The following is a 26,954-nucleotide window of genomic DNA, read 5'->3' as shown; positions in this document are numbered from 1 at the left end:
GAAAACCCCTGACTAAGTGACATGTATTATGGGTATTTAATATTATATTCAACGCATAACAATAACAGCACAGAACAGCTGAACAACTACCCAAATTAGTAAACCCAGCTGCAGGATGTTTGTGTAAAAAGCAATTTGATTGAATTTTGGGCAGATTATTTCCTGTGAATATTGCATAAGAGATAGGTTTTCCTGATATTTTTTATAAACTTTTGTATAGCATTCTCTGTATGATGAACATCATTTATATTTTTAAACAACCATCATACTTAATAGTTGTTGTTTTTTATAATTTTACTATTTCATTGTTTTCTATTCCCTGATGCTTGGCCATTATTTTATTAGCTCTTTGGATGTTTTACTGATATACTTTTCTAATGCAGTTAGAGTTCCCAGTTGGAGATTTCGACGAGGATGCCTGCTAAAGTCAAAGGAAACTCACCAATCCTGACCTCAAAATCAAATATGGCTGCTCCACACCTAAAGAGTAGTGAAATGTCAACTGGTATTTTGAACAAAGGCAAACCTGAACAAAGGCTTGAATTAGTATTATTGACAACATCATGGTTTTCTAACTTGTTGTACTGAAACGCGATCAACTCGGGTGTTGCATCACTCCCAGCTAGGACTCCTGACTTCTAAGGTAAATGGGATGCAGCATAAAGTCTATGAATATAGCTTGTGATCAGATCTCTGACATGCCGAAGTTTACTTCTTGCTGGTTGCTCTACTAGCTTTTATGCTCTATTTTTTTTATGACTTTTTAATACTTTTATCCTGTAGCACTTTGAGATTTGTTCCAAATGTAAAGTGCATTACAAATATAATTTTATTATTATTATTATTATTATTATTATTATTAAATCTAATAATATGGGCTATTATCTTGATTTGTCTAATGAATGAAATGCTACTGTAGGCTTTTTAAATTTTTCATTTAGTTTTTATTTTTTCATTTTTATTTTCTTACACCCCTTGAAATCAAAAAGGCCCCGTGACGCCCCATGAACCTTTGACGACCCCTAATGGAGCTCGAGACCCCTAGGTTGGGAACGAATCACGGCTGCCAGGCCAGGTGAGCTTATCTCGAGCCCGTGACAGTTTGAGAGGGGGCGCGTGCCGAGGTAATCAAGGGGCGTTTCGGACCAGGTGTGCGACCGCAGCTGATGAATGCTGTTTCTGGGTGCGGCGAGGGAGACGGACGGTGGAGTTTTTTTTTTTCCGTTTCAAGTTTTTGTTTCAGGATTTTGTCCGCGTGTAAATGAACTGTCAGTGGAGTACCGACGGACACGAGAGCGAGAACACCCGGTGAGGGCTGCCGGGTCAGTGCCTGCGCAGCGAGTCAACAGGTAAGCCCCGTTTGTTTACCTTTAGCCTGGCGGCAGCGAGCCCTTTCCGCCCTGATAGCCTCATAGCATCCAGTGCCCAGGGCTGTGTTTGCTGTCATAGTGAGCTATACTGTGTTTGCACTTAGTATACAAAAAAAAAATAAACATATGAGTGTTTCATATTAAGAGTAAATGATACAATAAGTGAAACTGTGACTTTAGAAAGACACTGCCCACTGAAGTTAAAGAGACATCAAAATGTTTTTACAGAAATTAATAGGCTAGTCAGGCTATATGTTGGTTTTCTTTCTGTTTTCTTGGGATTTACTGTTGCGCAGCCATTCACAAATGTGCTTTATTTCAATCAGCTGTGAGCAGCTCTTCCAGTTCCTTTTTGCAATGCACTGTCAGAGAATAGTGTACATCACTGCACACTAAAAACATGAAGGTTTTTAAGAAGGGACTGTACTTTATTTATCAGAGTAAGGGGGTGGCTGGGGTGTGACTATATTTCAAAACCATGACACTCCCCAGAGCAATAAATATTTTCCTTGAGCCTCCTTGAGTGACTAAGCAAAAATGCAGGATCTTACTTCTAACATAAATAATCACATTTTGCAGTTTCTGGCTAAAACAAAAGGTGTGAATTTTGTGATCTTGCAGGTTCTGGGCTCAAAGGGTATTTAAAATAAATATTAAATACATAGAGTTAGAGTTGCATGTCCCTCCCCAGGGCTTAAAAATGATTTGAAGTGCCTCCCTCATTTTCCAGCACCCCCTCCCCTCTCATAAGTAGACCTAGTAAACAGTCCCCAAGTGTTGAATATACTTTAATTTGTCACTTTTCCAAAATGAATAGCTACAAATCATTATTCCCCTTTAAGTATTGGTAAGGAACTGGCTAATGGTAACGTAATTATTCTTAGCATATCATGTTCACCATCTTACAGTGTGTTCCATTACCCATACTACCATACTATTTAGTATGCCAGAAAAAGATTTTATATGAAATGCAGTGTGCTAAAACAACCAGGACGTCTTACTACATCAGGAAGCATTTTGTTAAATGCAAGCCTGCTTAAGTCTCTGGCTATTCTGACCACCATATCTTCTGTGCAGTGGAGGATACGTCACACTGACAGAGACAGATGACAGCTTGTTGACAGCTGACAGAAACTGCAATAACGGATGACTGAGCATTCAAGTGTAAGTACTACATATTTTTTGTGTATGTAATTGATACCTTAATGTTGCATGAGGTCAAGTAGATTGCAACAGAAATGAGAGAGAAGGTCAAAGTTTAAGGTGCAATGTTATGACCAACTATTAGGTCTCAACAGTATGCATACTTCATGCAACAGCATATACTTTGAATGGGCAGCTGCAGTAAGTCCTGAAATTAAAAAGAGCATGATTCAGAGTGTAGCGTTAGTTTAATGGCATGGCAACATGCTTATTAGTGCTAAAGACCAGCTGATGAGGATGATGGGAATGTCAGGTGAGCATGAAATCGGTTACAATCCAAAGTTTTGGGCAGTTCGAAATTTTGAGTTTTGAGAGTTTCCCATACATTTATCTATTTGTGGCAGCCCGCCACCATTAAAACATCTGCAATCACATACTGACTTTAGAATTTTGGAGCTTAACTATTCATTAGGAAAAATATTGGAGTGTACCATTCCATTACGGATTTCATTACACTCTCGGAGCGCAGAATGTACTTAGGCAACAGACGGAGCAGCAGAATGACCCTGCTGACCCTGACCCTGCCAGCTGCTGTTAAACTTAATCGTTAATTGTGCTGGATCTAAAAGTTTGCTTCTGCAGCAGCTGCTCCTCCACCGATCTGATCAGCTCTGAACGGATTGACTGATCATTTATTCACCCCGTGACTTTAACAGATGTTGAAGGGAAAAAAGAACCCATGAGAAGCTCTGCCTGCATTGCATTCATGAACCTGCAAAAATGACTGAATTAAGAGAAGTGACACACAATAATTAAAAAAAAAGGTACACACACCAGGTAATAAAAACAAGATTTTTTACTGACACCCCCCATCTACCACCACACATAGATTCTAATTCTGAAAAAACCCAAAACAGCATTGCTATTCATCATCTGTGGAATCTGAATGCTCAGACAGTTGTTGAGATATTTTAATCCAGACCAAAGTAGTGGACAGACCAACATTGCCCCAGAGTCATGCTGCTAGCCAGGCTAAAAATCCAAGGGAATATCTTTCGGTGTTCCTGTACTAAAAATCTACAGGCCTCACTGTCACTGTGCTTTATTACGGTTTATTTTAGTCGAAGAAGCTGTTTTAGAAGGACATGTACCACTGAACCTTTTACATATCTTTTTTTTTTAATTAAAGTGAGCTCCTCAGAAAATTCAGATACCTAAAAGATAGGCATTGTTTGACACATCCCTCTCTTTCCTTTTTTCACTGGAAGTTATTGATGGCTGCAATATTTCAAAGGTCTCTTTAACAAAAGAGATGTGTTACTGTGGCAACTCTTGTGTGGCACAGTCTCTCAAATTACTATGCCTGAGCAAAAGCATATGTTGAATTGACAAGAAAAAAATAATACCTAGTGGCCTTGGGGAGAAAAACACCGCCTTAGTTCGACTGCTTTAAGTAATTCCTTGGCTACTGTGGAAGAGTTACCTATTCACAGCAGACACACAGACTTACTGCAGAGGACTGAGGCAGTTCCTAGAATCAACTTCAAAACAGAGATTTCAAAGAAAAAAATTATCTTTAGGAGAGGAGTGATGAGCTTTGACCCAATGCACATATTTCATCTTAGGATGATCTGATGACTTAAAGTCAGTTTTTTCTGCATTTAACATCCAGCAAGACTTCTAATGCTCAGGTTTGACATGTCTTATATATAATAATAGTAATGTGTTTACACTCAATCTGAAACAATAGTGACTACATGCATCTGGTAAAACCCCCACAAAAAAACCCCAACAAAACTACAACATCAAAAAGGAGGCTGAACTATGACTGAACTCAAAGGGCAATGAATTAAAGATCAAGAGAATTCACAGGCTTCGTGACTACTGCAATCATGTGCAGTCGACACCAGGAAGGAAAGGAGTCATTTCAGAGCGACGGCTGGTGGGGAATGTTAATGTGCACGTTGACCACATAGTTCACAGTGTGGACTGTTAATGGCCAAAGGCATTTTACATCGTTACCTCTGTGCTCTCGTTCATGAAGAGGCCGAGGTAATGAGGTAAAATTAAAAATTAAAAAAAGGTTCATCTGCAGTGTTAGCACACTGCTACTGATGATGTCAATCACATTGTCAATATTCAGTTTTGATGATGTTGTGTATTTTCAACAGCTGAGTAGGTTTGCTAGCAGAAATACTTGTAATTTATATACTATACTACTATAGACTAAATACAACTGCTTTGCGCCCTACTTTGTGCTATGCACTTTAGACCATGCACTATAGATTGTTTAAATAGGCTCTTAGAGTTGGGTCAATTTCCAGTTTTGCAGGTACGATCCACTGTATGAGCTTAAACTGGTTTGATTTATGCAAACTGGCTGAACCAGTTCTGGCAATTTCACAAGTAGCCTACCACAGTGCTAAATCCAATTCAAATGCATTAGTAATAAGCAGTGTGACAGCATGATCAATACAATATCATGTTTGTAAACTTACTAATGGAGCAACTAGTATCATACAGGTTATGTATAATTCATGGCGAGCTGAGGCGTCTGGTGTGGCAACATAAAAAAGCTCAAATTTCAGCAGAGGGAGGACAGTGAGAACACTCTTAGTTATGTATATGGGATCATTTGAATGAGTTATTCCAATCTGTCTGTACACACTGTAAAGAAGGACATGATGAAAGGCAAAATTCAAAATGGAGCCTACCTCTGGGCAGCAGGACAGGAAGGGCTTAATGTAGATGTTAGAGTCGTGCACTTTGAGATTGTGGTCCCCGAGACCTCTGGTGACCCCGATGGTCGCCAGCACACGAGCCTGCAAAAAATCAGAGTAACATAAAGTGCAAACTCTTTTTGAGTCAAACAAAGCAACAAGCAACTTTTAAGGGATATTTTGAATTCATTGGAACTCTGGTCTTATTTCAACCATAATTTCTATCAGTCAAGATAACATCAAATTTGCCAAAGTAATTTTCTGAGATGTGGGGGCATGACCTCATCACTCAAATATATTCAGACAGGGCAAGAAACATGAGCTGTGAGACAACAGTTTTCACCAATTTATTATATAAACCATTTTATGAGTGCAGTTTAAATAATCTGCTCAGGTCAAGTACTGTAAACTGAAGTGGAAGTGGTCTGGTTTGGGTCATAATGTTACTGCTCACCTTCATTTTCCTTCTAAATAAGTTTGGTTTCCTGGGGATTTGTTCAGAACTTCTTTTTTCATCTGAAAGCTTGCTTCTTGCCCTAACTGACTTCGTTTTAGTGATGTCACATGGTAAATGGACTTGCATTTGTATAGCACCTTTCTAGTCTTCAAACCACTCAAAGCATACACTGGCCAAAGCTACCATAAAAGGTTCGATATTTAGTTAACCAGTCACATTAGGAGCAATTTGGGGTTCAGCATCTTGCCCAGGATACTTTGACATGCATATTGAAAGAAGCAGGGATTGGATCGCCAATCTTCCCAATTGGCGGATGACCTGCTCTACCTCCTGAGCCACAGTCGCTCACATCGAAGCAATTTAATTTGTGAGTGCAAGGTTACAATTACACAAAGGAATGATGGCCAACATAACAAAAGTAAGACTCAAGTTTTAATAAACCAGAATTGTATGTTCAGTCTAGAGCAGCAGTGTTGTGGAAATATGTCTGATATGTCGAGTAGGGTGTGAAAAGTACAGGTTTCCCACACATTTTTGAGTTTTTTTTTTTTTTGTTTTTTTTTTAAAATATTTCACCAAAACCCTTTAAAATAGCCTGCCTGGATGCTTCTGTGACATCAAGCAATTTGAAGTAGGGTGCAATTCCAAATGTGGAAAAGTATGCACACTTAGTTTCCCCACAACAAAATGTGACCGCTGTACCACTCAGCATCAAAACATCAAGAGTTCTGCATTAGATTTTTAATTAGTAATACAAGGAAAGTATTTTGTGTAATGTTAGACATGTTTTTAGCTATATCATGAACATATTTGACACTATAGTCGAAACACTGGCTATGTTTACATGCACATGTATTCCGAATATGACAGTGTTTTGATTATGATTAAGGTAATGTAAACAGCATATTCTGTTTGGTTATTCTGAAGTAGGCCTATTATCAAATTTAGCATTTTCCCAATTAAGACATGTGACTTGCAAGCCATGTAAACATGCGTGTCTGAAAGTAAAGGCCACACTCTTGGTGGAAAGAGAAACACAGCTGCTTTAAAATATCATAAAAGACTTGGACATCAACAGGTTTTTGGGTATGTGCAAATATCGCAGCACCGACCTTTTCAAGACGGTTGCTGAAGAAATGAAAGATTTGCACACTCCAACACATCCGCTGCAAGCTGTTTCACTTTTTATATACATTTTGTAGTTATAAACGACACTTTAGGGCATGTTGATGGAGTATTGACAGCTGCATATAAACAGGAATGTTAGTGGAATATTAGTTTTCATTAGCCATGTAAACAGCTTAGTAGCATTATTGCATTTTTCGGAATAACGGCAAAAATGTAATATCTTGTGCATGTAATGTACTCAATGTATATTCAGAACATTTCCTAAACATTTTGTTAATCTAATTTTATAACTTTTCTGAAAATGTCATGACTGTGTAAACACTACAAGCAGTGGAGTAACACTTTGACAGCTGTGCAGATGTTCCTGAGCACATCATTTGGCCCCAAACTGCTCTAATGAGCTGTTAGTGTTTGTATCAGGCATCAATATATGTGTAACTGTGAAGCAAGATATTTTGATCAAGAGCATCTCCACTCCTCCTAGGATGAAGTTGAGACTTAGTTCATTAAAATACTATATATACTCTAAGTTCAGTGAACCCCCTTCAAGTCTATTGTATTCATCCCTGATAATTGTAAAGAATAACCTGCATGACACATCCCTGGTGACATTTCACTGACGGATACAGGCTACTCCCACTGGGAATCTTAATCTGCATGAATGAGCAGCATTGAAGCAAATAAACACAAGCTCATCATAAGCATCTTCCAGTTTTGAGAGAGCCTAACAATCATTCCCCCAGGGCCCTAGACACCATCAAACTCATTTGTAAGCTGTGCGAAACTGCTTTTAATTCCAACTGTCTGCACAGATAGCCACCACCGCCTCTAAAAATGGCTGCTGGCACAGAACTGGGGAACTGGGCTAATTGAATCTATTGTACAGCTCATGAGATGGTGTGGCACATAAGGCTGGGGAGAGGAGCACGGGGGCGAGTCAGGCCAGGTAGGAATGGGCCACCATCAGTATGCAGCTCAGAGAGAAGGAAACAGAGAGGTGGAGAGAAGGGGAGAGTGTTTCAAAGTGGCGGCAAAGGTCCTCCGGCGGCGAAGGGGAAACATCCTGGGATTAATTGTTGAGCGTTGGGGCCCAGCAGGCTGCGCGCGGGGCTTTGAAGTGCTCTGGCGTTCCTCTCCCTCGCACAAAGCCCCCTCACTCTATCTAGCCATCCATCTCCGCGCCTCACTTCAAAGGGAGAGGACGCGACGTGGGCACGGCCAACTGTGCAGGGGTAAACCCGAGTGTGGTTGCAGGCAGCAAGCTCTGTGGGGTGACATCTGCCCCAGTCATCAGTCAAACATAAATCTACTGTCTGTCTGTATTAAATAGAAACCTGTAGAAGACCACAGTGAAACACACTCAGATCTATCATGTTTCCTCCCTGACCTTTTCAATGCAACAAGGACAAGATGCTGCACACCAGCACATGTAAAGCATCACTGAAGGAACGGGAAATGTCATCAACAGTGTGCTGAGCTCTTGACCTTTTCTTTTGTGTTACGTGTCAAAATAGTGAAAAGATTCCCACGCAAGTCAGTGTTTTTGCGACGTTATACTCCAATTAACATACGTCACCATTTGGATGCTTTGCATTTTTCTTTCAGATATGTAACGGATTAGCCCACCTTTGACCCCTGGCTGGGTTTCGTTTTACCCGCTGAGGAACGCACAGTCACTAGGTCCATTAGAGCAGAGATTTTCTTTGCCATAGGTTGGTGCAGGATGTGAATCGTTGTGGAAAAAGAGGCCAGGAATGACTTCCACTGGCTCGCTCCTCCACACAGTGACAGAGGGGAGTAAGAGGGGGCTGACTAATGGTGCCCTGGCGAGCTTTGATTACAGGCGAGGCGCACAAGGCCGTGGGAGTAACTCTGTCAGCAAGCGACTGGCAAGCACTTCTTACCTTCTTCCCTTCGCCGTAGATCAGGGGAAACTTTAGGTCATCGTCTTCAATGGTTTTATATGCCCTGCACAGAGGAGAGAGGACACTTTAATGGGTTTTTGGTTTATGGCAGGCAGTTCACACGTGCCCTGGAGATACATCGCCCCCACGCCCCCCCGCGGGCAGTGCTGCTGAGCTGACTGGCACAGACAAAGAGCATGCTAGGAGGGAAAAGAGAGACGGTGAGGAGAAAAAAAATCCACCCAGACATCACAGAGAGCGACATAGTGCCTTAGCATATTTCTCTCCTTTTTTTCTTTCTAACTAATCTCATAAAAGTCTCCCTAGCGACATAGAGAGAGACGTCTATGCATGCACGAGACACTCTTGGTGTGCTGTTGGTTTCCTGTGACTGTCTGCTGCAGTTGTGTTTGCATGTATGTACCTGAATGTCTAAATGTAAAGCAGCTGAGATGATGCAAGAGTATCCACGTTTACATTCCCCCTGCTGAGCAGTGCAGTGTTTAAACTTCCCCAACTAATGAATAATTTACTGTCTTTATAGCGGGACCAGACAGAGCTGCAATACATGGAAAAAAATCATACTGTATGTATTAATGCAAGGTCCTAAGATACAATTTTCACTTCTGTATTGTAGCAGCGAAGAAACCCCTGCACTCTTGCTCATAGCTAGTATTCAGTTTTAGCCCAGAGGAGTAACTGTGTCACTGTACAGTACCAGAAACATTACAAATTTGAGCCAGAAGAGCTACCAGGAGAAAGTTTTCCATTCACAACTCACACCAGGTGCTGCAAATAGAAAAATCTGGCATCCTAACCTGGAACACATAACATTTAGAAATACAAGTTAGTCTTTATTTAGCCTTTAGACTGGGTAGTTATGTGAAAAAAGGACAGAAAACAACAGTTATCTAGTGTGAAAACCTGCTTAAAACAAACCTGAAGTGTAATTTGCAAATCTAATTTGACCCAGGCCTGCCCCACACACCTTATCCCATGTATTTCAGCTGCTGTGAAGCAGATTAGCAGGGACCAGGATGGTTTTTACATTACTGCTGGTTCCACTCAGAGAGACCATATGTTTCCACCTTAGGCGAGCGCTATACTGCTGCACTCAGCACTTTTTTAACAGTGTGCAGAGCGAGGACTATCACAGCGAAATGCAGCCCACAAACACAGAAATACAGTTTGCAGCCTGAGACTCTTTAGAGCGACGAGCTGTGGCGCAAAATAACAGCCCGTGGAAGACTACTCGCTAATGTTTGCAATATTCATGGTGTGGAAAAAGCTCTAAAACAGCAGTTTGATGATGTCAACTGAGCATTAAAAGAGGCGCTAATTAAACCCGGGCAGGCCTCACGTTCTCTATTTAAAAAAAAAAAGGGAAACACCATTTTTCCTGCCATATCACTCCAAACTTCTTTCATTTGTGTCACCTTCAAGAAGTGTTAGTCTCTTAAAAAATACTACTACACAGAGACACGCTCTTAATGTTAGTATTTCAAAGATGTCTTGAATGAAATCCCCAGAGCCTGCTGTCAGGGACAGTCTCCCTCTTGAGACTTGTGTTTACAGCAAATCCATCCTGTCAGAGCTGAGATAACGAGTGTGTGACAGAGAGCGAGAGATACACATTAATCCTGTTATGATACCTGCTTCCCGCTCTGGGACACAGTGTCCAAAATCGGCGAGTTGCTCAAGGGCCGTACTGTTTGACCACAACACTGAGCGCTTTCACATTCAAGGGCTGTTCGGTCGGCTGATGCGTCGCAGAGTGTGACCGACTGAGATTGGGGGAAGGGAGAGGAAAAGAAGGATGCGGGGGGGAGGAGGGGGTTGAATCATCCTCTCTGCAGGTGATGAGGGACGGGCCAGAGAGGAGAGAAGTGATGTCATCTCCGCTCGATGCAAAAAGGCACGACAGGGAAACATTAACAGTGTGTGCTCAGCATCCTGATCTCGGTCGTACACTTTTATATACATCTCTTCACACAGTCATCGACAGACTTCGAGGTGACATTGTGGCGAGTCTCGGTGTGTCAGCACCGGATGAGTTAGACAAATTGGCGTAATTGACAGTCGGCTCTGAATAAACTTTTTGGCAAACCTTGATGGGCTTTTCATAGATTGAGTGGTGCGCTCAGGAGCAAAGCAAAGCCAGAGTTAATGGCATTGACCCGACGACTTTCCAAATATGAGCCATAGGCATCAGTCATGTTGCTACAAAGGCATAATGGAAAAAGAAGGGAAGGAGAGAAGGAGGAGTAGGAGAGGGAGAGATACGTGTGACAGTGATGAAGGTGTGTGTTAGTCCCCCCTCCTCTCACACTCATTGTCTGTAAGATCAGGGGGAGAACAGACACCCTCGTGGGCGTAGGCTCTAAAGAAAGACAGCTTGAGCATCGTTCATTGTCATTTATCATTGCCCTCCTATGTGACAGCATCTTTACATCTTACCAACCTTTTTTTCTTTTTCCTCTCCTTCTTTATTTCTACAATCTTAGCAGGTTATATTTCTCTCCCTTCCCATTTGTTCTATTTTCCCCTCACTCTGTCCTCTTCATCCACCCACCCTCTTTCCCACCTTCCCTCCGCCTGGCTGTCTTTGCTGCTGTTGTGTTTGGATCACCTCGAATACGGCCGACCGCTCAGCATCCATCACGCCGCGACATCTCGCAAACAAAACCATGCGCCATTCTGGACGACGGCAACCATTATAGCTTGCAACACCAAAGCATCCAACTGGCTGAGGGAGGGGGAGGTAATGAAAGCGAGGGAGGAAGACAGAGAGAGAGGTGGGCTGCAGGCCTGTATGCCTTCATTAGAACATGGCCTTGATCATGGATGCCTTTGAGGGAATCGGATGCCAGTGCACACCCACACACACGCAGCATGTGGGCACACTGGCTGCACATACTGACAGGAGAGTGTACATGTATAGACGGAGAGCTGCAGAGACATAAAAAACGATCCTCTATACCTATAGAGCGTCTGAGCTGCACCTATACAAGATGACACAGTTATGTCATGCCCACACACATCAGAGCAATCAGCCACGGCGGCTGACAGGGTACTAATTTAAGACCCAGACTTTGTCCGGGTGAAGCGAGCAGAACTGGTTTATGGGTAGAACCTGATTAAAAATACATCACAGGCCGTCTGCACTGCTGAGACAGTAAGCAGGCAGACGACAGGCTGGGAGTTCTGGGCCCAGAAAGGAACACAGCGGCTGACTGACCTACATCTGCTAAACCGAGCGGCGCCGCAAAACACAACTGTGCAGGGGTAGTGCCAGAAAAATGTTTTCGTCACTCACCTGCACCTACCACTCATATACCTACAGTATATCCATGAGTGCATACATGCTGTATGTATAGCATGTTGTACAAGGGGTAGCCATAATTAAAACATTTCAAGGATAAAGAACTTCATTTTTGAAATTACAGGATCTTGAATTACTGTAAGTTATACAGTACTTTTACTTACTGGCAAAAGCGGCTACACAGGTGATTTAGGTGCGTTTGGCCTACTGTATGTGTACTGATTTTAAAAAAACTTTGACATGTAAATAAAGTTTGCATTTTTCCACAGTTCGAGTAGAATTTGGGTTAAAACTCATAAAAGTGCCGACTACTACTCGATATCTGAAAATACTGTAAATTTGCATTTAGCTAGATGGGACCTGCAGTAGCAGTGTTTGTAAACACTGCCATATTTCCACTGCATGATACGTCACAGCTCTGCTCAACTCGACTCACTCTGTTTTGATTTAAACTTAGCAAAAGTCATGGATTGTCCGCAGCACTTTTTTGGTAGCTACCACCTTAGTCAAGGTTTCAAGCAAAGTAAGGCTTTATGAGATAGAGTCAAAAGACTGCAAAGCTCTGATTGGTCAAAGAGAATTGTCGCTTGTGCTGCTATACCTGCCATATAAATAGCCAAGCTACTTTCAATAACTGCAACTTTTTTACTTACTTGACCCAGATTTCATTTAAAAAATTGCAGGCCAAAAAGCTACACCGTACACTACATTGTACACTTGACAATGTGTCAGCAGACAACAGACACCTCTCTGTTTGGTTGAGGATTCGTTGAGTGATCCCACAGCAGTTTCGAGCAGCTTCGCCATGGCAATCAGTTCCAAATCCTTCACTAAGGGCTACTTTTGGCAGTAGAAAACGAAACAGAGAAACGGACTTGGTAACAAAACTGAGCTGAGTACAGCCGAGCAATGCAGCATAAGATTGTGTTGCTTTAGGGTTAAAGTCCTTGGACTCGTGTATACTTGGAGTTGCACGAGTTATCTTACTCTCCCTTATTTTCTGTCTCTTCAATTCCCTGGTCACCTCCTTTTCTTTTTCCATCTGTATCTAAGCTCTTATGTAGTCTCACTTTTCTACCTTCTCACACCATCTTCCTCAATCTCTTTGACCCTTTTTTTTTTTTACCTCTCTCTCCACAGTAAGATAAAGAGCTGTCTTTGCTGCGCCCACAGGTTCCTTCTCACCTTCCTCTCACACACAGAAACAGAAATGTCAAGGCCACTTCCTGGCCTCCTTCTGACAGTAAAGCTTTGAATGGCTTTACACTGCTGCACACTCAGTTGGAAAGAGATTGCAAGTATTGGCTATTTTCACAAGGGGTGCATTATACGAAATCACAGATGATATCAGAATGTAATGTTTCAGCAAGGCAGAATCATGTGAGCACTCTGAACAGTTACAGGACGTGCAAGTATTAAAAAAAAATTGAGTAGTAGTTTCAACAAATGTGTCTACTGTAAAATCATCTAGCAAGGAGGCAGAGGAAAACCTTACTGACATACACACTGAAGGAGCAAAATGTGAAAAAAAAATAGTTGTATCCTCACAGTTTGCGGTTTTGACACTTAAAGGGATAGTTCGGATTTTTTGAGGTACTTAAACATAGTGTATTGCTAACAGTAGATGGCGGTCAGCACACTTCATGTTTGAAGAGACAGGCACAATAACTAAGCAATGTACTGCTGTGGGTTACTGTGTGACTTTGATGAATCCAAACTAACCTTTTGAAACACCAAAATCATACAATAACACAAAGTAACAGATTGAGGCAGCGTTAGGGTGGTTTGTGTGAGGTAAAATTTCTTTTTGTTTTTTGAGTTTGGTGGGTTTGAAGTGAACACAAATGATGGCTTCAGTTCCCCATTGGAAAGGGCCGTCTGGCTGTTAACTGGGGCGTTCCAACCGACGTCAAGGTAATACACTGAGTATAGATAAGCACCTCATACAACCCCACTTCAAAAAATCTAAAGTATGTCTTGAATTCCAAAAAGTAAATAAGCCCAAAAATCAAAGAATCAGTCAACCCACCATCCTGACATGGTGAAGTCACGGTACAGCATCCTCTTCCCCACCTCCTTCCTCTGGACTCTCCTCGGGAATTCCAGATGTGTAAATTCGTTCCCTAATAAGTGGGGCTGCATGTAGGCCTTTGATATGAAAAGAAGAAAAAAACAGAGAGAGAAGAAGAATGACATACCCAGGGGATAGGAAAAACAATTCCAGTCCAGTCTATTAAGCTGGCAAAGAGAGCAGGCAGTGTAAGAGAGACAGAGCTAAGCATAGCCCCTGTCTCCACGGGAGGGGAGGTCAGCTCTGCTAATGTCTGACAGCTGTGCTCGCTAGAAAGGAGCTGAGAAAGGATCTTTCTTACCAGGAACTGCAGGCGCTGTCTCTCTGACTCCGGCGTGAACTCAGCTGACATGGGGATGACTTCCCCGGCCCGGATAATGATAGCTCTGAGGGAGAGGAGCAGACAAAACAAAACTCACTTTTATTTAGGACACCGATGCTCCTGTTGGCTGCCGTGCATGAGAAAGTGGCGCCAATACCTGTGCGTCACTGCAAAGGTATATGAATATACGTATCTAACCTGCTGTCACCGGCGTTCCCGACGTAGAGCTTCCCAAGCAAATAGACAACCACCAGAGCAGTGCAGCCACCTGAGATGTTGTAGACTGCCTTCTCCTTCTCTATCTGCACATCCTAAATACAAACACACACACATACACATACAGATTAATCAGGGGAGCATATAATCCTAAAGCCATCCTCTGCACATTATCAGTATTCTAATCATAAAAAACTTTTTCCCTATCACGCAGCACTACAAAGCATTTAAGCAAGGATCTGATACTGAGTTAAATATTGGTACCATGATACTATTATTAATTATAGCACCATAATTAATTCATTTATCAATAAGTCAAGAAGCAATAAAATGGAATGGAAACCAAAAAGGATGGGAGAGAAAGTTGCGAGCGGCCGCTGGTTATTACACCCGTTAATTAGCCCAGATTAATTTGTTGCTAATTAAACCTAAAAAATGATGTGAAAAAATCCATGATATCAGTTCATTAATTAGATGAATAATTAACCTGTCAGCGAATTAATCAAAACGCTAACATAAATTTGAACCAAGCTGCTCACACTTGGTTTAACCCCTTTATGTTCTCCGCGGCTGTTGTTAGTGCACTGCTAACAGCTCCTGCGGGGCCTTTAATGGCAAAACAGAAGCAGGAAGTTGTGTCGGGAAAATGGATGACCCCTCTGGCGCCTCCTTCGCATCCCTCAGTTACTATCAACAGATTGAGTGGGATGAAAAATGTTGGCGAACACATTTGCAGCAAGGCCATCCCTAACAAGTTTCCCCATGAGGGATGTTACCCCCAACTAAAGCATATCGCCTTCTGCTCCACTGCCGACGACCTCCATCTCATTACAGCTCTGTCAGTGTGCGCGTTTCTCTACAGCATTGGTGTTTCTCTGGCAGAAGTGAATCGTAGCGTATGCGTGCATTGTGTGTATAAATGTGTGTGTTTGTGACTGGCAGAAAAGACGAATGTGTGTGTAATCAGAGTGCAAATGCGTGTTCATGGTTCTACGTGTGTGCATGAAATTCAATAATTTGTGCGACTGGATGTGTGTGTACAAATTCACAAGTATGTGTGTTTGTAGGCATTTTTGTGCAGACTTTTGTATGAGACAAAAGTGTGTTTCCGAATGCCTGCACTCCATCTTTCTTTTCATTTTTCAGAAGAAACACATTCTTGTACTTCTATCTTTGTGACGACTCATTGACTTGATGCATTCCCTAGTCACTTACTGTATCCTTAACCTTCACAACGAAATGCCTTACCCTAACCTGAAGCTAGATTTAACCTGAACTGTGGATGTAAATGGTTAATTATTAGCAGTTTACTGCAGAGTATATTTTGGACTGTTTACATGTCGGTCCCTATGTCAATTTTGCTTCTCTTCAGTTTACTGCACTGTGCCCCACCTGGCTCTGGATGATCTTACTGGCTAGTGGCATGACTCATTCTGCAAGTATTAGCACTGATAACACCATCCCGACCCAACAGCGTTGCTGCGGAAGTGTTGTGCCAACCCTTCCATCTCCCCAGCGGCTCACCCCGGTAGTGTTGTAGTACTCGCTTCTTGGTCATGAGACCATTTTTAGAGGGTCTTGGTCTCATCTCAGAATCGACCACATTTTGACTCGGAATTTACTGGTCTCTGACATATTTTTATTGAGAACGGTTGAGACCACAACAGATTTATTTGTTGACATAATTATTGTGATTGGATGTAAAACCTCCATCTTCCAGCGAATCTTGTAAGTCATTTGTAGTTTGCTTTTTTTGTCAATAATAATAATGGCTAATAAGAGGAAAACAGTTTATAAATAAATATATAAATATATAGTCTATATATAGTCCCGGTTAGTATGGTTTTGACTACAACACTGCGCCCGGTAAGTAAGCGACTTAACTTGAGCTGTAAAACCCAAATGTTAACTATTGTTAGCTCTGTTTGAACAGGTACTGGTGCGAACAGTTACCAATGCTAAAGGGGTTTTGTAGTCAAAATGAGGCCGCTTACTCACCAGGGGGACCTGAGGGAGAAACTGGAGGATGGAGACAGTATAATAGTAATATCCTCAATTCCAAAAAAGGTCCTCACTTTGTGGTTAAAAACATTTTGATCCTCTATTTTGCTAGTACAAAAACACACACACCACTGTTGCTGCTGTACACATTTCTCAAGAGTGAAAGAGCATGAAGAAATACAGAAGATGGATATGTGTGTGTTTGTGTGTGTTGAGGAGGGTGAACAAATGTGTCCTTCACCCTCAGTGAATTATGAATCCATAGCAAGCCATACATATTTATCCTCACTGTATCCAATACCTCTTGCTGCAGGCAAAGTCTTTAATAATGAAAATGTCTGCATAAACATCTATACCTTTCTCCTCTCTATTTCCGCCAGTAAGAATCGAACAACTGAGCTAAATAACCAGCAAGCAGAAAGAGAGAAAACATTTTTTTTTCACTTCCTCAAATAAAATCTCTTTTTTGTTTCCATGAAAGAAGGAAAAAATGGCACAAAGTAGGATTGACAAAATCAGGCATTACAAGTTTTCACATCAGTCCCACATCACATCATATGACCACATCAGCCATTATAAGAGAAGTAATATTCTGTAAACGAAGTAATCGCCCAGCAAGCAAAAAGAAAAATCTACGCTGCCATTCCAGTGACAAGTGCTTTGACCGCAGAAGCGGAATTAATGCCATTGTACCGAAATCCAATGGAATATCACAAAAATGTCAGGGACACGCCAAAGACATACACAAAAAGCATTTTGCAGAACAGATCCACACAGCTCAAACATAAAACCAGATTAACTGTCATATTAATGCAGTGAGAGAATCTCAAACAATAAAACACTGATGCATCTCTTAGCACCTCTCATTCAAACATCGTAATATAGTTGTTTTAAACATATAGATACTTCATTTAAGACCACTAAGCCATGTGTTTGACCTATTAATTAACAGATAATTCCACAAAATGGCCACAATAAGTCAGGCTCAGCAGGATTGAGTAGATATTTCATAAAAGTTGAGAATGAGCTATTCAACACATTATAGGTTATGAAGGCCATCAGCTTCACAACAGTGTTCAAACCAGCGTACTCGCCAAAGAAAAGGAGAAAGTTTTTGCCTGCATTGGCAAATGTTGAGTCACCGTACTATCTATGATCTACAGGTCAGGTCAGACGCTCCCTTCTCCACGCTGTTCTCTGTTTATGCGTTTACAGAATCAATGAGAGCCAGAAAAACAGGAAAACAAAACACAGACAACAGAGATGGCACAAAGAGAAGTCGAACAAAAAAAAAGGGAAACTCTGAGATCATTAATTAACTGAATGAATCATTTTAACTGATTAGCAGTCGCATTATCAGCTGATTTTGAGGATAAGAAGGGACCTTTGAGCAAATTCTCTGGCTAATGTTCCTTTAATACAGAGCATCAATAACCTGCTGCTATCACACACAATCACACACCTTGATATGACTGTATTGATGGTATTAACTATTAACTAGCACCCTGAAATAGACTGGCACCCTGTCCTGGGTTTTAACCTGCTTCTCACTGAATAAGAGCTGGAGTGGAAATATTGATAAACATAGAAAATGTTTTTTTTTTTTTAAATTTAAATTTAGTATAAAATTGTTAAAACATAATATTGATTGACCTCAATTTCCTGGAGGCTAATGCTTAATAATATACCTCATACAAACAATGACATTAACTTAAAGGAATACTTAAAACTTTTTGGAAGTAACAATATATGGAATTTTGCGATAGCACGATAGAAAAAAAAGCCTCAACACCGTCGCAGGACCGTGATCGAAATCTACTGTGATATTTCAAGGTTGTTTTCAAGCTGTGTTCTATTATCTCTCGTCAAAAATTGTAATGTTTTTGTTTTAACAGCAGAGAATGCAGTCATACTTCCTGGCATCCTTTGCATGCAAGCCAAGCACTGATAACTGGCATCTTCACAGAGTCAGGCTCAGACCCAACAAGAACATGGCGTATGAAGTAGATGAGCGCAGCAACAAATGATGAAATGAAGAATTTCAGCTTGAGATGGTGGTTAGTCCATCAACTGTAAGAGCTGCTGTGTGGCAGTATTTCAGTTTTCCCTTTTCAAGAAAAGACAATGGTGAAAAGGAGACTGACAAACGCAAAACAATATGAAATACTGCTGGAAAAGGATCAGATACAATACATGAGATACATCAGACATGAGAAGTCATGTGATGTATCATCATCATCACTACTACAATAACAACCTGCTGTGAGGATGAAGCTGCAGCTGGGCCAAAGGACTCTGAAAAAATCATTTTCAGCCCAACTTCCCTCTGACAAAAAGCTGAAGAAATAACAAAATGAATCTATCAATACAATGCCAAAGATTTAGAAAAAATGGAGGTTAGCTCACACATTGGCATCCAAATGTATCTTTTTATTAAGTACTCATCATCAATTTTTCATAACATTTTGTGATAAATATTGTGTCATAGACTTTTTATAATGGAATTATCGTACCATGAGTTTTTGGTATTATTACATCTGGACTTTCCAGTGATCGAAAATATGCCCATAACACTTCTGAAGTTCACTAATAAGGGAATAGTTTGATATTTTGGTATATATTTTTATTTATTTCCTTGCAAAGAATTAGGTGGGAAGGTAAACAGCACTTTCATGCTGTATGCTAAATATGAAGTATCTTCAAGCCGCCAGTTAGCTGATCTTAGCCTGGCTCTCCAAAGATTACGAAATCTGCCCAACAGCTCCTGTAAAGCTCACTCAAACTCAACAACACGTGGTACAGCAAAATTAGGTTTTACAGGGGGGTTTGTGCTACACTATATCTTGGCCAGGAGGGGTGACTTTCCGAAGTCTCCACTATTTACCTGTCAACCTTAGAGTAATGATTCTGTTTTAACACAAACTTGAAACCCACCAGCTATCGATGACAGTAAGCCACTGGGGGAAGCAGCCAATATTTCCCGAGATCTGGTGTAGCCAGCAGATTCAGCGCCAGGACTACTTCTGGTGATTTTCGGTTAATTTCTATAAATAGATTTCTGCATATGAATGCAGATACATTTTTTCAAAAGCTAATATAAATCTTACTCGTTATTGGACGTAAGATAGTGGATTTCAAGACTGCAGTTAAAACCAAGGTGTTCAGCCTCTCCACACGGACTGCTTACCTGCCATACAAATGGTTTGATCAATACTACTTGAACTACTAACGCAAACCTGAATGCTTATAATACCAAAATATTGTTTGCTGCCTACCGATTCTGAAAACATGCAGATATCAGTTTATAAGAGAATCGTTTTTACACTTTAGTTTTGTACGGATTATGCAATGTTGTGGTAAATGCTAACATTTATAGGCCAGGCTGTTTCCCATGTTTTGAGTCTTTGTGCTAAGATAAGTTAACTGGCTGCTAAATTAAAAAAAGGCAATCAGCTAATTTCCCAAAGCAAGTGTTTAACTATTGCTGATAATCCAAATCATAACCCAAGCCCTAAAATACTCACACGGTGGTAAGATGTCTAGTGACAGTCTGCGCAAGTATAGCTCAACCTGACACACACACACACGCAGTACCAAGTAGAGAGCCTAAAAATAAATATTTTATAAAAAAAGAGGATCATATGAGTCTGGTGATCTCATCTCCTCTCTTTCTGCTACAGGCCCACCAACAATTTGGCTTATAAGCCTTTGTCTCTGAGCTACACATTATTTTTTATGTTTACACATCCCTGAGTGTTTATCAGGCTTCGGCAGCCTCTCCACACACGCCAGCCGCTTCCACAGGAATGCAGTGAGTCGTGTCAGAGGAGAATTAAAGGCGGATCCTGCTGATAAGATACAGAGACTCTGTGAACTCCAAGACAAAGATTTAGAGTGATACCAAACCTTACCAAGATACTCTGACACATCCCATTTTCTTAACGAATGAGCTTCATTAAAAAAAAAAAAAAAGACGGAGGGGCCTTTAGAGGTGAGATTCTGCCAAAATTGACTTTTGGGTAGTTACTCAGCAAAAGCAGAAGTGACAGTTTTTTTGTTCTGAGCAGAAATGTGTACCACATGAACCAGGTTGCATCCAATTTTACATGAATGATAACCGAAATTAAAATAAATGGCAGCTTTGGAGGTAAGCAGGCACTGTAATTAAAGCCCATAGGTGAGAAAAAAATGCTGCAACCACCTGGAAAAACAATTAGCAAAACACTGAGTAATGAACTAGAAATATATTGTATATAGCTCTACAAAGAACAACTTTAATTCTGCCATTAGAAAGTTTTGTAGCTGCAAGGACTGAGGAACACTGTGACATTTATAGCCACATTTGACATGGTGGATTTCAGAGCAATTCCCCTTTAAGAAAGAGAGAGGACACAGAGTGCAGATTCAGAGCAGGATAAAGAGCCAGAGAGGCATGTGAGAGGAGAGACAGGGACCAGAGTGAGACATAGATGTTTGCTGCTAGGAGCCGTGGGCAGATAGGTTTCTGACAAGGAAGAGACAGAAGAACAGGGTCAGCAAAAAAGAACTATTGCATTGTAGAGTCGCAATATGTACTGACTTTATAGTAAAAATGGATCATAATCAATATCCTATCCTACAAATCTATATCCTGTATTCCCCTTGAAAACAACGAGATTTCTGCAACAACAAAAAAGACTGTGACATAACAACAATGTGCAACTGCAGCTCACAGAACAAAACCTTTATCGTGAACTATACATTCACAATGGACCTTTTCATTTATTAACTCATTGGTTCCTAACTGCTCCAGCCACAGGGCCCAAACTCCTCTGTATACGTTAATTCAAGGTTTATACGTTAATTCAAGGTCCACATTCGATAAATTACCATATTTTCAATTTTATTTCACAAAATGTGAACAACACACACACACACACACACACACACACACACACACACACACACACACACACACACACACACACACACACACACACACACACCAAAAAAAGGAAAAAGAAAAAGGCACTTCAAAATAAAACCCCTGTATCGGAAATTCACTGTACTTCAAAATAAAGTCTGTTTTTTTACAAACTTGAGATGTACGCAAATCACCTTTGGTCCATCCAGAATGGACCTGCGACCCACCAGTTGGGAACCACTGCATTAATTAATCCTTATACAATCATTAATTACACCTGCATAAGCCATTAGTGCCCCAGTACATTTCCCTTATTATGGCAATGTAGATTGGTAAGAATAAGTAATTGCACACTACCATCTAGTGGTACAGATGTGGAAACACCATGGTTCCCCTTAGTGACTGTATTTTTTAATTAGACTGAGCTGTGCTGCCCTCCATCAAGAATTAATTTAACCTCCCTGAGTGATCTCAAACGTTCAAAAGAATCTGAGCAGTGCACACCTGGCTCAAGCATCACTTTGAGGCTGTTCAGAGTGTCTGTTAAAACCTGTTTCTAACACCAGGTGGCTGGGGTTTACATGGATGGATAACAGAATGGGCCTTCCAGGCCTTCCCAAAGTGTTTGCGGAGGCCCCCACAGCCTTCATCTGCAAAATGTCACTCAAATGAACATGTACCCAATCAGGAAGAGACTCAACATGACCACAAAGAGACACAAAAATATCACAAAGAGATGCAAAGGAACTCTCTGGGAGGGAAGTGCTTGTTGTGTTTGTTGTCCTTGGGAGGAAGATGGGTCAGATAGTTTTGGATGTTGGGGGCTGAGCGATTGCAGAGTGTAGGTACTAAAGGCTACTGTTTCGTTCAGGTATTGGTAACAGCCTACAGTAACCTGTGTTCAGGGTGAAATAAAAAGGCAACAAGAAAAGTGACTATCATCCCTTCACCTGCTCACTGAGGGATGTTACACTATGTAAGATTAATGTTGGCACACTAACAAAGGGGTTCTGAAAGCTGAATTTTGAGTCTCATTCTCAGGTTGTCTGACATATCATATTCGGTCCTAAAATGTAATTAAGTTCAATACAGCAGGTATATGTATTTTAATGTGTTTGCAGTGAGTAGAAACAGCTGGTGTAAGGACCCTTTCAACGTAGTAAGTTAATGTACATCAGACTGTTTTTTTCTTTCTTCTTTGATTCTTTAACACATGCACACTGCAGACATATTATTGCAATTTAACCAATAAAAATGTTGATTTTTCAAAAAAGGAAACCAATTATTTGAGACCTTGTGACCCTCACATAATGCAAAAGTAATGTATTTAAAAATTAGCTGAGTGTGCATATTTCTAATACAGTTACTCGCCAGAATACTCAATAGCAGCAGCCCTAAAAGCCACCACAAAGTCTGTGTGCCTTGCTATGAGAGGTGATGGGCCTTTTGTCTATCTGTGACCAGGGGCCTATTGTCTCATAATCTGCCCATGTTTACATAAGCAAAGCAGATGACAATCACAAAAAGAAGTAAAGTAAAAAGATGTTATTCATTATTTTAGATAAAATATTTTAAATATTTTTAAATAATATTTTTTTCATTTTTTTCTCTTTTTTCCTTTTATCCAAAATACTTATTTTATTTGCCATATTGCTTTTTTTACTTTCTATTGAAGAATACACTATGCATCAATTGACAGAATATAAATAAGCTATTTTCATATTTGGTTTATCATTTTAAGTATTCTTTTTTAAGCAAAGATGGCAAAAATAAGTACATAAATAAATAACATGTTCCCAGGTTTGTGAATATTTTTTGTAATCTTAGTCTTCCATTAAGGTAAGCTGACTATACCGTATGTTGGTTCTGAATTGTAGGTCAGAAAAAATAAGACACCACATTACTGTGACCTCTGTAAACTTGTGATAGGCATTTTTGGGAATTGCCAAGAAAATAATTGGTAGATTACTTGATAATGACAATTATTGTTAGTTGCAGTTGTAGGTGCAATATGGGTGAAGCCATATGTTTAGGTGCAAACACGTTTTATAGAAGCCTATGTCTATAGGATCCACTGGTTTGTGTTGTTTTACTGCGGACTTGTTTTGTAATGAGCTAATCATGTCAATAAAACCTTTTAATTTTGCACATAACAAACTATTCTGCTGTAATTTAGAAGCTTGTGATTTCCTTCTCTTATGTACTGTACTGAATTATGGTTGTATATATCTTTTTAAATTTGCTGACAGACATTAAATTGTCATGGCATATTATGAATTACTACAATTTTAACAGCTCTGTTTCAGAAGACGAGTGACTTTTAATCTCTCAGTGTAACCAAACGAAAGACCGTTACTCTTTCACAACCCAGCAGAGGACAAACATAACAGAGAGGATTTGATTAAAATCCTGATGTTGAAACTGAGGTCAGCGACCTTTGACCTCTTCCCCCTTAAAGCCTGTCAGGCAGGCCCGCACTGTTTTGATTGGCTCTGGTCTCGATCTCTTGGCCTCAGCATGAATTAAGTCTCCAGCATCCACTTACAGCACAGCCAGATGGCCTGTGTGTGTGACCTGCAGCAGCTAGAAGGGAAAAGTACATCAGTTCTCTTGGCTCTGAGGCTCTTTACTGGCTGACTGGCACCATGCTGTGTTTGAGAGGAGCGGTAACACAATCTGAATTTGGAAAAGAACACTGCGTAATAGTACGCATATACATATTTTGTTTTTAGTGTCATTTTACAGGGTTTAGGGGTTGAGATATGTAATCAAACAAACATGTTTGTGTGTATATTATACACATCATACTCATGCTTATCTTTGTACACCAACAACAGGAAACAGTGAGGCCTGTGTGCCTTTCACTTGACTGTCTAATTACAGCGAATCAATATCTACTGAATTAGTAAGCAATTACTAAGTAAGCAATTAAGCAGTCTAATGGATGATACTTAATCATACCGATTCCTCCATGTATACACAGATACAAATAAATGCGGTATAATTGAACAGTAGTTTGGAAATTCTGCCGACAGTATTTTTGTGATACTCTATCATTCATGTCATTATACAGCTTCTACCAAGTTCTTTAATGTGAATGTTAAAAAGTAAATGGTGAATGCATGCAATAAAAAAAACTTAGATTAACACGTGAAATTTTGATACAGAGCCAAAACCTGTCACTAAAATATAAATATAAATTTTCTCCCAACTCAGTTTTGATGAAAGCCAACAGTGTGAACCACGGTTTTCATTATCCAGTTACAACCATTTTTTTTACAGGGAAAATCTATTGAAGTCCGACATATTTAAATCTCTTCGGTCATACTGTCCAGGGAAGATAATTCCCTTCACTGCTGCAAAAAAGCATAAGTAAATAGATATGAGCCAGTAATAGGCCATGGATATTTTTTCTTTTGCTTTTAATTACTTTTTATTCTATTTTATTCTATCTGAAAAAAGCCTACAGCAAATGGAAATTATCTGATTTCAAGTTGGCAGCAGCAAGCTGTAATTAAAATGTTAACAGGCCAGATAGATCTACATACTGTACATTATTTTTCTTTGTTGGCAAATATATTTTATTATTTACATATATATTTATTTTATTATTAGTTATTATTTAAATTATTTATTACTTGAAAATCTGTAATATTTATCTCTTTTTTTTAAATTTAGATTTTATTTTATATGTTTCTGGCATGTCTGCATTTCTGCTTTATTGGTAGTGACAAAAGCAGGGAGGAGAGAGGCGGTGCTATCTATTTATTTCTAAAATAGTGTCATTATGAAAGAAAGTCTATTGATGGACCTTATTTTATTTGGAACACAATTTATGATAAAAATTATAATAATAATACTAATAAAACTACATGCCTTAATGATGTCATTTTTTAGATATAGATAATATTTGACCAGATTTTCTTCCATTTCTCCAGGTCATTGAAATCTTCTTGGAGACAGAAAAGCTGCTGTGAACTATGAAGAAGACAGTCCCAGATGTGGAGGCAAAAGTGAGTACAAAAACAAATTTAGTGGAATATCATTAAGATTATCTTTGGGTGAAATCGTCTTTGTGCAAGAAGAGGATTAGAAGCCCCAGAATGTGTGTTTTCAGTGATCTGGTATTTGTGTGTTTGGTATTTTCATTGAACACTGGAGAGTTAGTCTAAGATCTTATTAGGAACAAAAAGGTCAGCACATTTTTAAAAAAACTTTCAGATTTCCACTTCATACCAGGTGTGTGCCTCTTACCATGTCTTTGAAAGCGTTCTCGATGGCTCCGACCACGAGGCTCTCATGTGAAATTTTCTTCTCCGTAAAGAAGCGTGTGGGTGGGGTGCTGGGCGAGCCCGGAGCCCCTGCAGCACCGCGGAGTGAGGCAGCCCTGGTGAGGGCGCGTTGGGATGTCGGGGTGAGGTGGTGATTGATGGGCTCCTCCCCGAGGCATGTAGGTGGCAGCAGGTTTGGAGTGCAGATGATCTCTGTCACCTCCTGAAGGTGCAGTGCAATGTGGTGATGTAGCAGGCGGGAGGCCACGACAGCTGCCCCAGAGCCGGCATGTCCATCGAACAACGCCCAGTAATGGAGGGTTAGGTCTTCAGAGCTTTCCTGAGAAAAAGTCAAAGCAGACTCTGATAAATAATCAGTGTTTCTGTGGGGTGTTGTAAGCAGAGGAGTTTTGTAATCAATTAAGCATTTTCTATGGAATTTATCCAGGGTGAGAATGATCAATAAGTTTGTCAGCAGAGAGAAGTAGGCATTGCTTAACTTCTGTAGTCTGCATATTGTATTGTTTTTATATTGTCATCATGGTGTCAACATGTGCAATAAACATATCGCCATGCATGGTTGAAGGACGAAAGTATGACAAGATGAGTGCATGAATGCAGTGCGACTTCCATAGAGGAGCTGGTACCTCAGCTGTCTGGCAATATTTCAGACACAGGAGAGACGACACGGCACAGGTACCGTGCAAGTCTAAGCCGAGAACTGAGCACACTCTACTATGTGTTTATTTATTACAAGTAATATTTGTTATAACAACATTTAACAACATCATGGCATATTTTTACATTTTGTACGACTTTGCAGTTTTGTCCAGTAACTGCAACATTTCCCGCAAATTTGACCAATCATCATCTTATCATCACAGATTACCATGAGTTTCAACATCTACAGCATTCCCCCACATAATGCCAGAAAACCTGTTAGTAAGTTAGATTCAATATTAATAGTTAGTAGTAACATTAGTGGAGTATAAAAAAACTAAAACAAACTAATTTTGCCATTTTCACTTGCTCCTGCATTTTCATTGCAAAAGCTCCTAAAATATGTTGCAACACAATAAGTTTAAAAAAAAAAAAAAAAAAGGCTTCAATAAAATCAGGCATCTTA

The 26,954-nt window shown here is 40.2% G+C and overlaps 1 protein-coding gene and 1 long non-coding RNA gene across 3 annotated transcripts in view; one reads left to right on the top strand and one right to left on the bottom strand.

Moving 5' to 3' along the window:
• Positions 1 to 26,954, bottom strand: part of ppm1h (protein phosphatase, Mg2+/Mn2+ dependent, 1H) — a 45,140-nt gene that overhangs the window by 4,086 nt on the left and 14,100 nt on the right. For both annotated transcript variants that reach the window (XM_088080330.1, XM_042496503.2), the window contains 6 exons: positions 25,812 to 26,168; positions 14,636 to 14,748; positions 14,417 to 14,501; positions 14,074 to 14,192; positions 8,723 to 8,786; positions 5,228 to 5,335 (listed from right to left, as the gene is read on the bottom strand). In XM_088080330.1, the coding sequence (XP_087936456.1) occupies positions 5,228 to 5,335; positions 8,723 to 8,786; positions 14,074 to 14,192; positions 14,417 to 14,501; positions 14,636 to 14,748; positions 25,812 to 26,168 (846 nt within the window). The remainder of the gene's footprint in view (positions 1 to 5,227; positions 5,336 to 8,722; positions 8,787 to 14,073; positions 14,193 to 14,416; positions 14,502 to 14,635; positions 14,749 to 25,811; positions 26,169 to 26,954) is intronic.
• Positions 101 to 25,812, top strand: LOC121950486 (uncharacterized). The gene is made up of 3 exons (XR_015777041.1): positions 101 to 1,349; positions 2,448 to 2,534; positions 25,496 to 25,812. It is a non-coding gene; the product is annotated as an uncharacterized LOC121950486 (long non-coding RNA).

Source organism: Plectropomus leopardus, chromosome 7, assembly GCF_026936395.1.
Source record: "Plectropomus leopardus strain MGB_pleo_1.0 chromosome 7, ASM2693639v1, whole genome shotgun sequence".
Lineage (NCBI taxonomy): Eukaryota > Metazoa > Chordata > Actinopteri > Perciformes > Serranidae > Plectropomus > Plectropomus leopardus.
The sequence above is the reverse complement of the archived record's forward strand: the minus strand, read 5'-3'. Positions and strand labels throughout refer to the sequence as shown.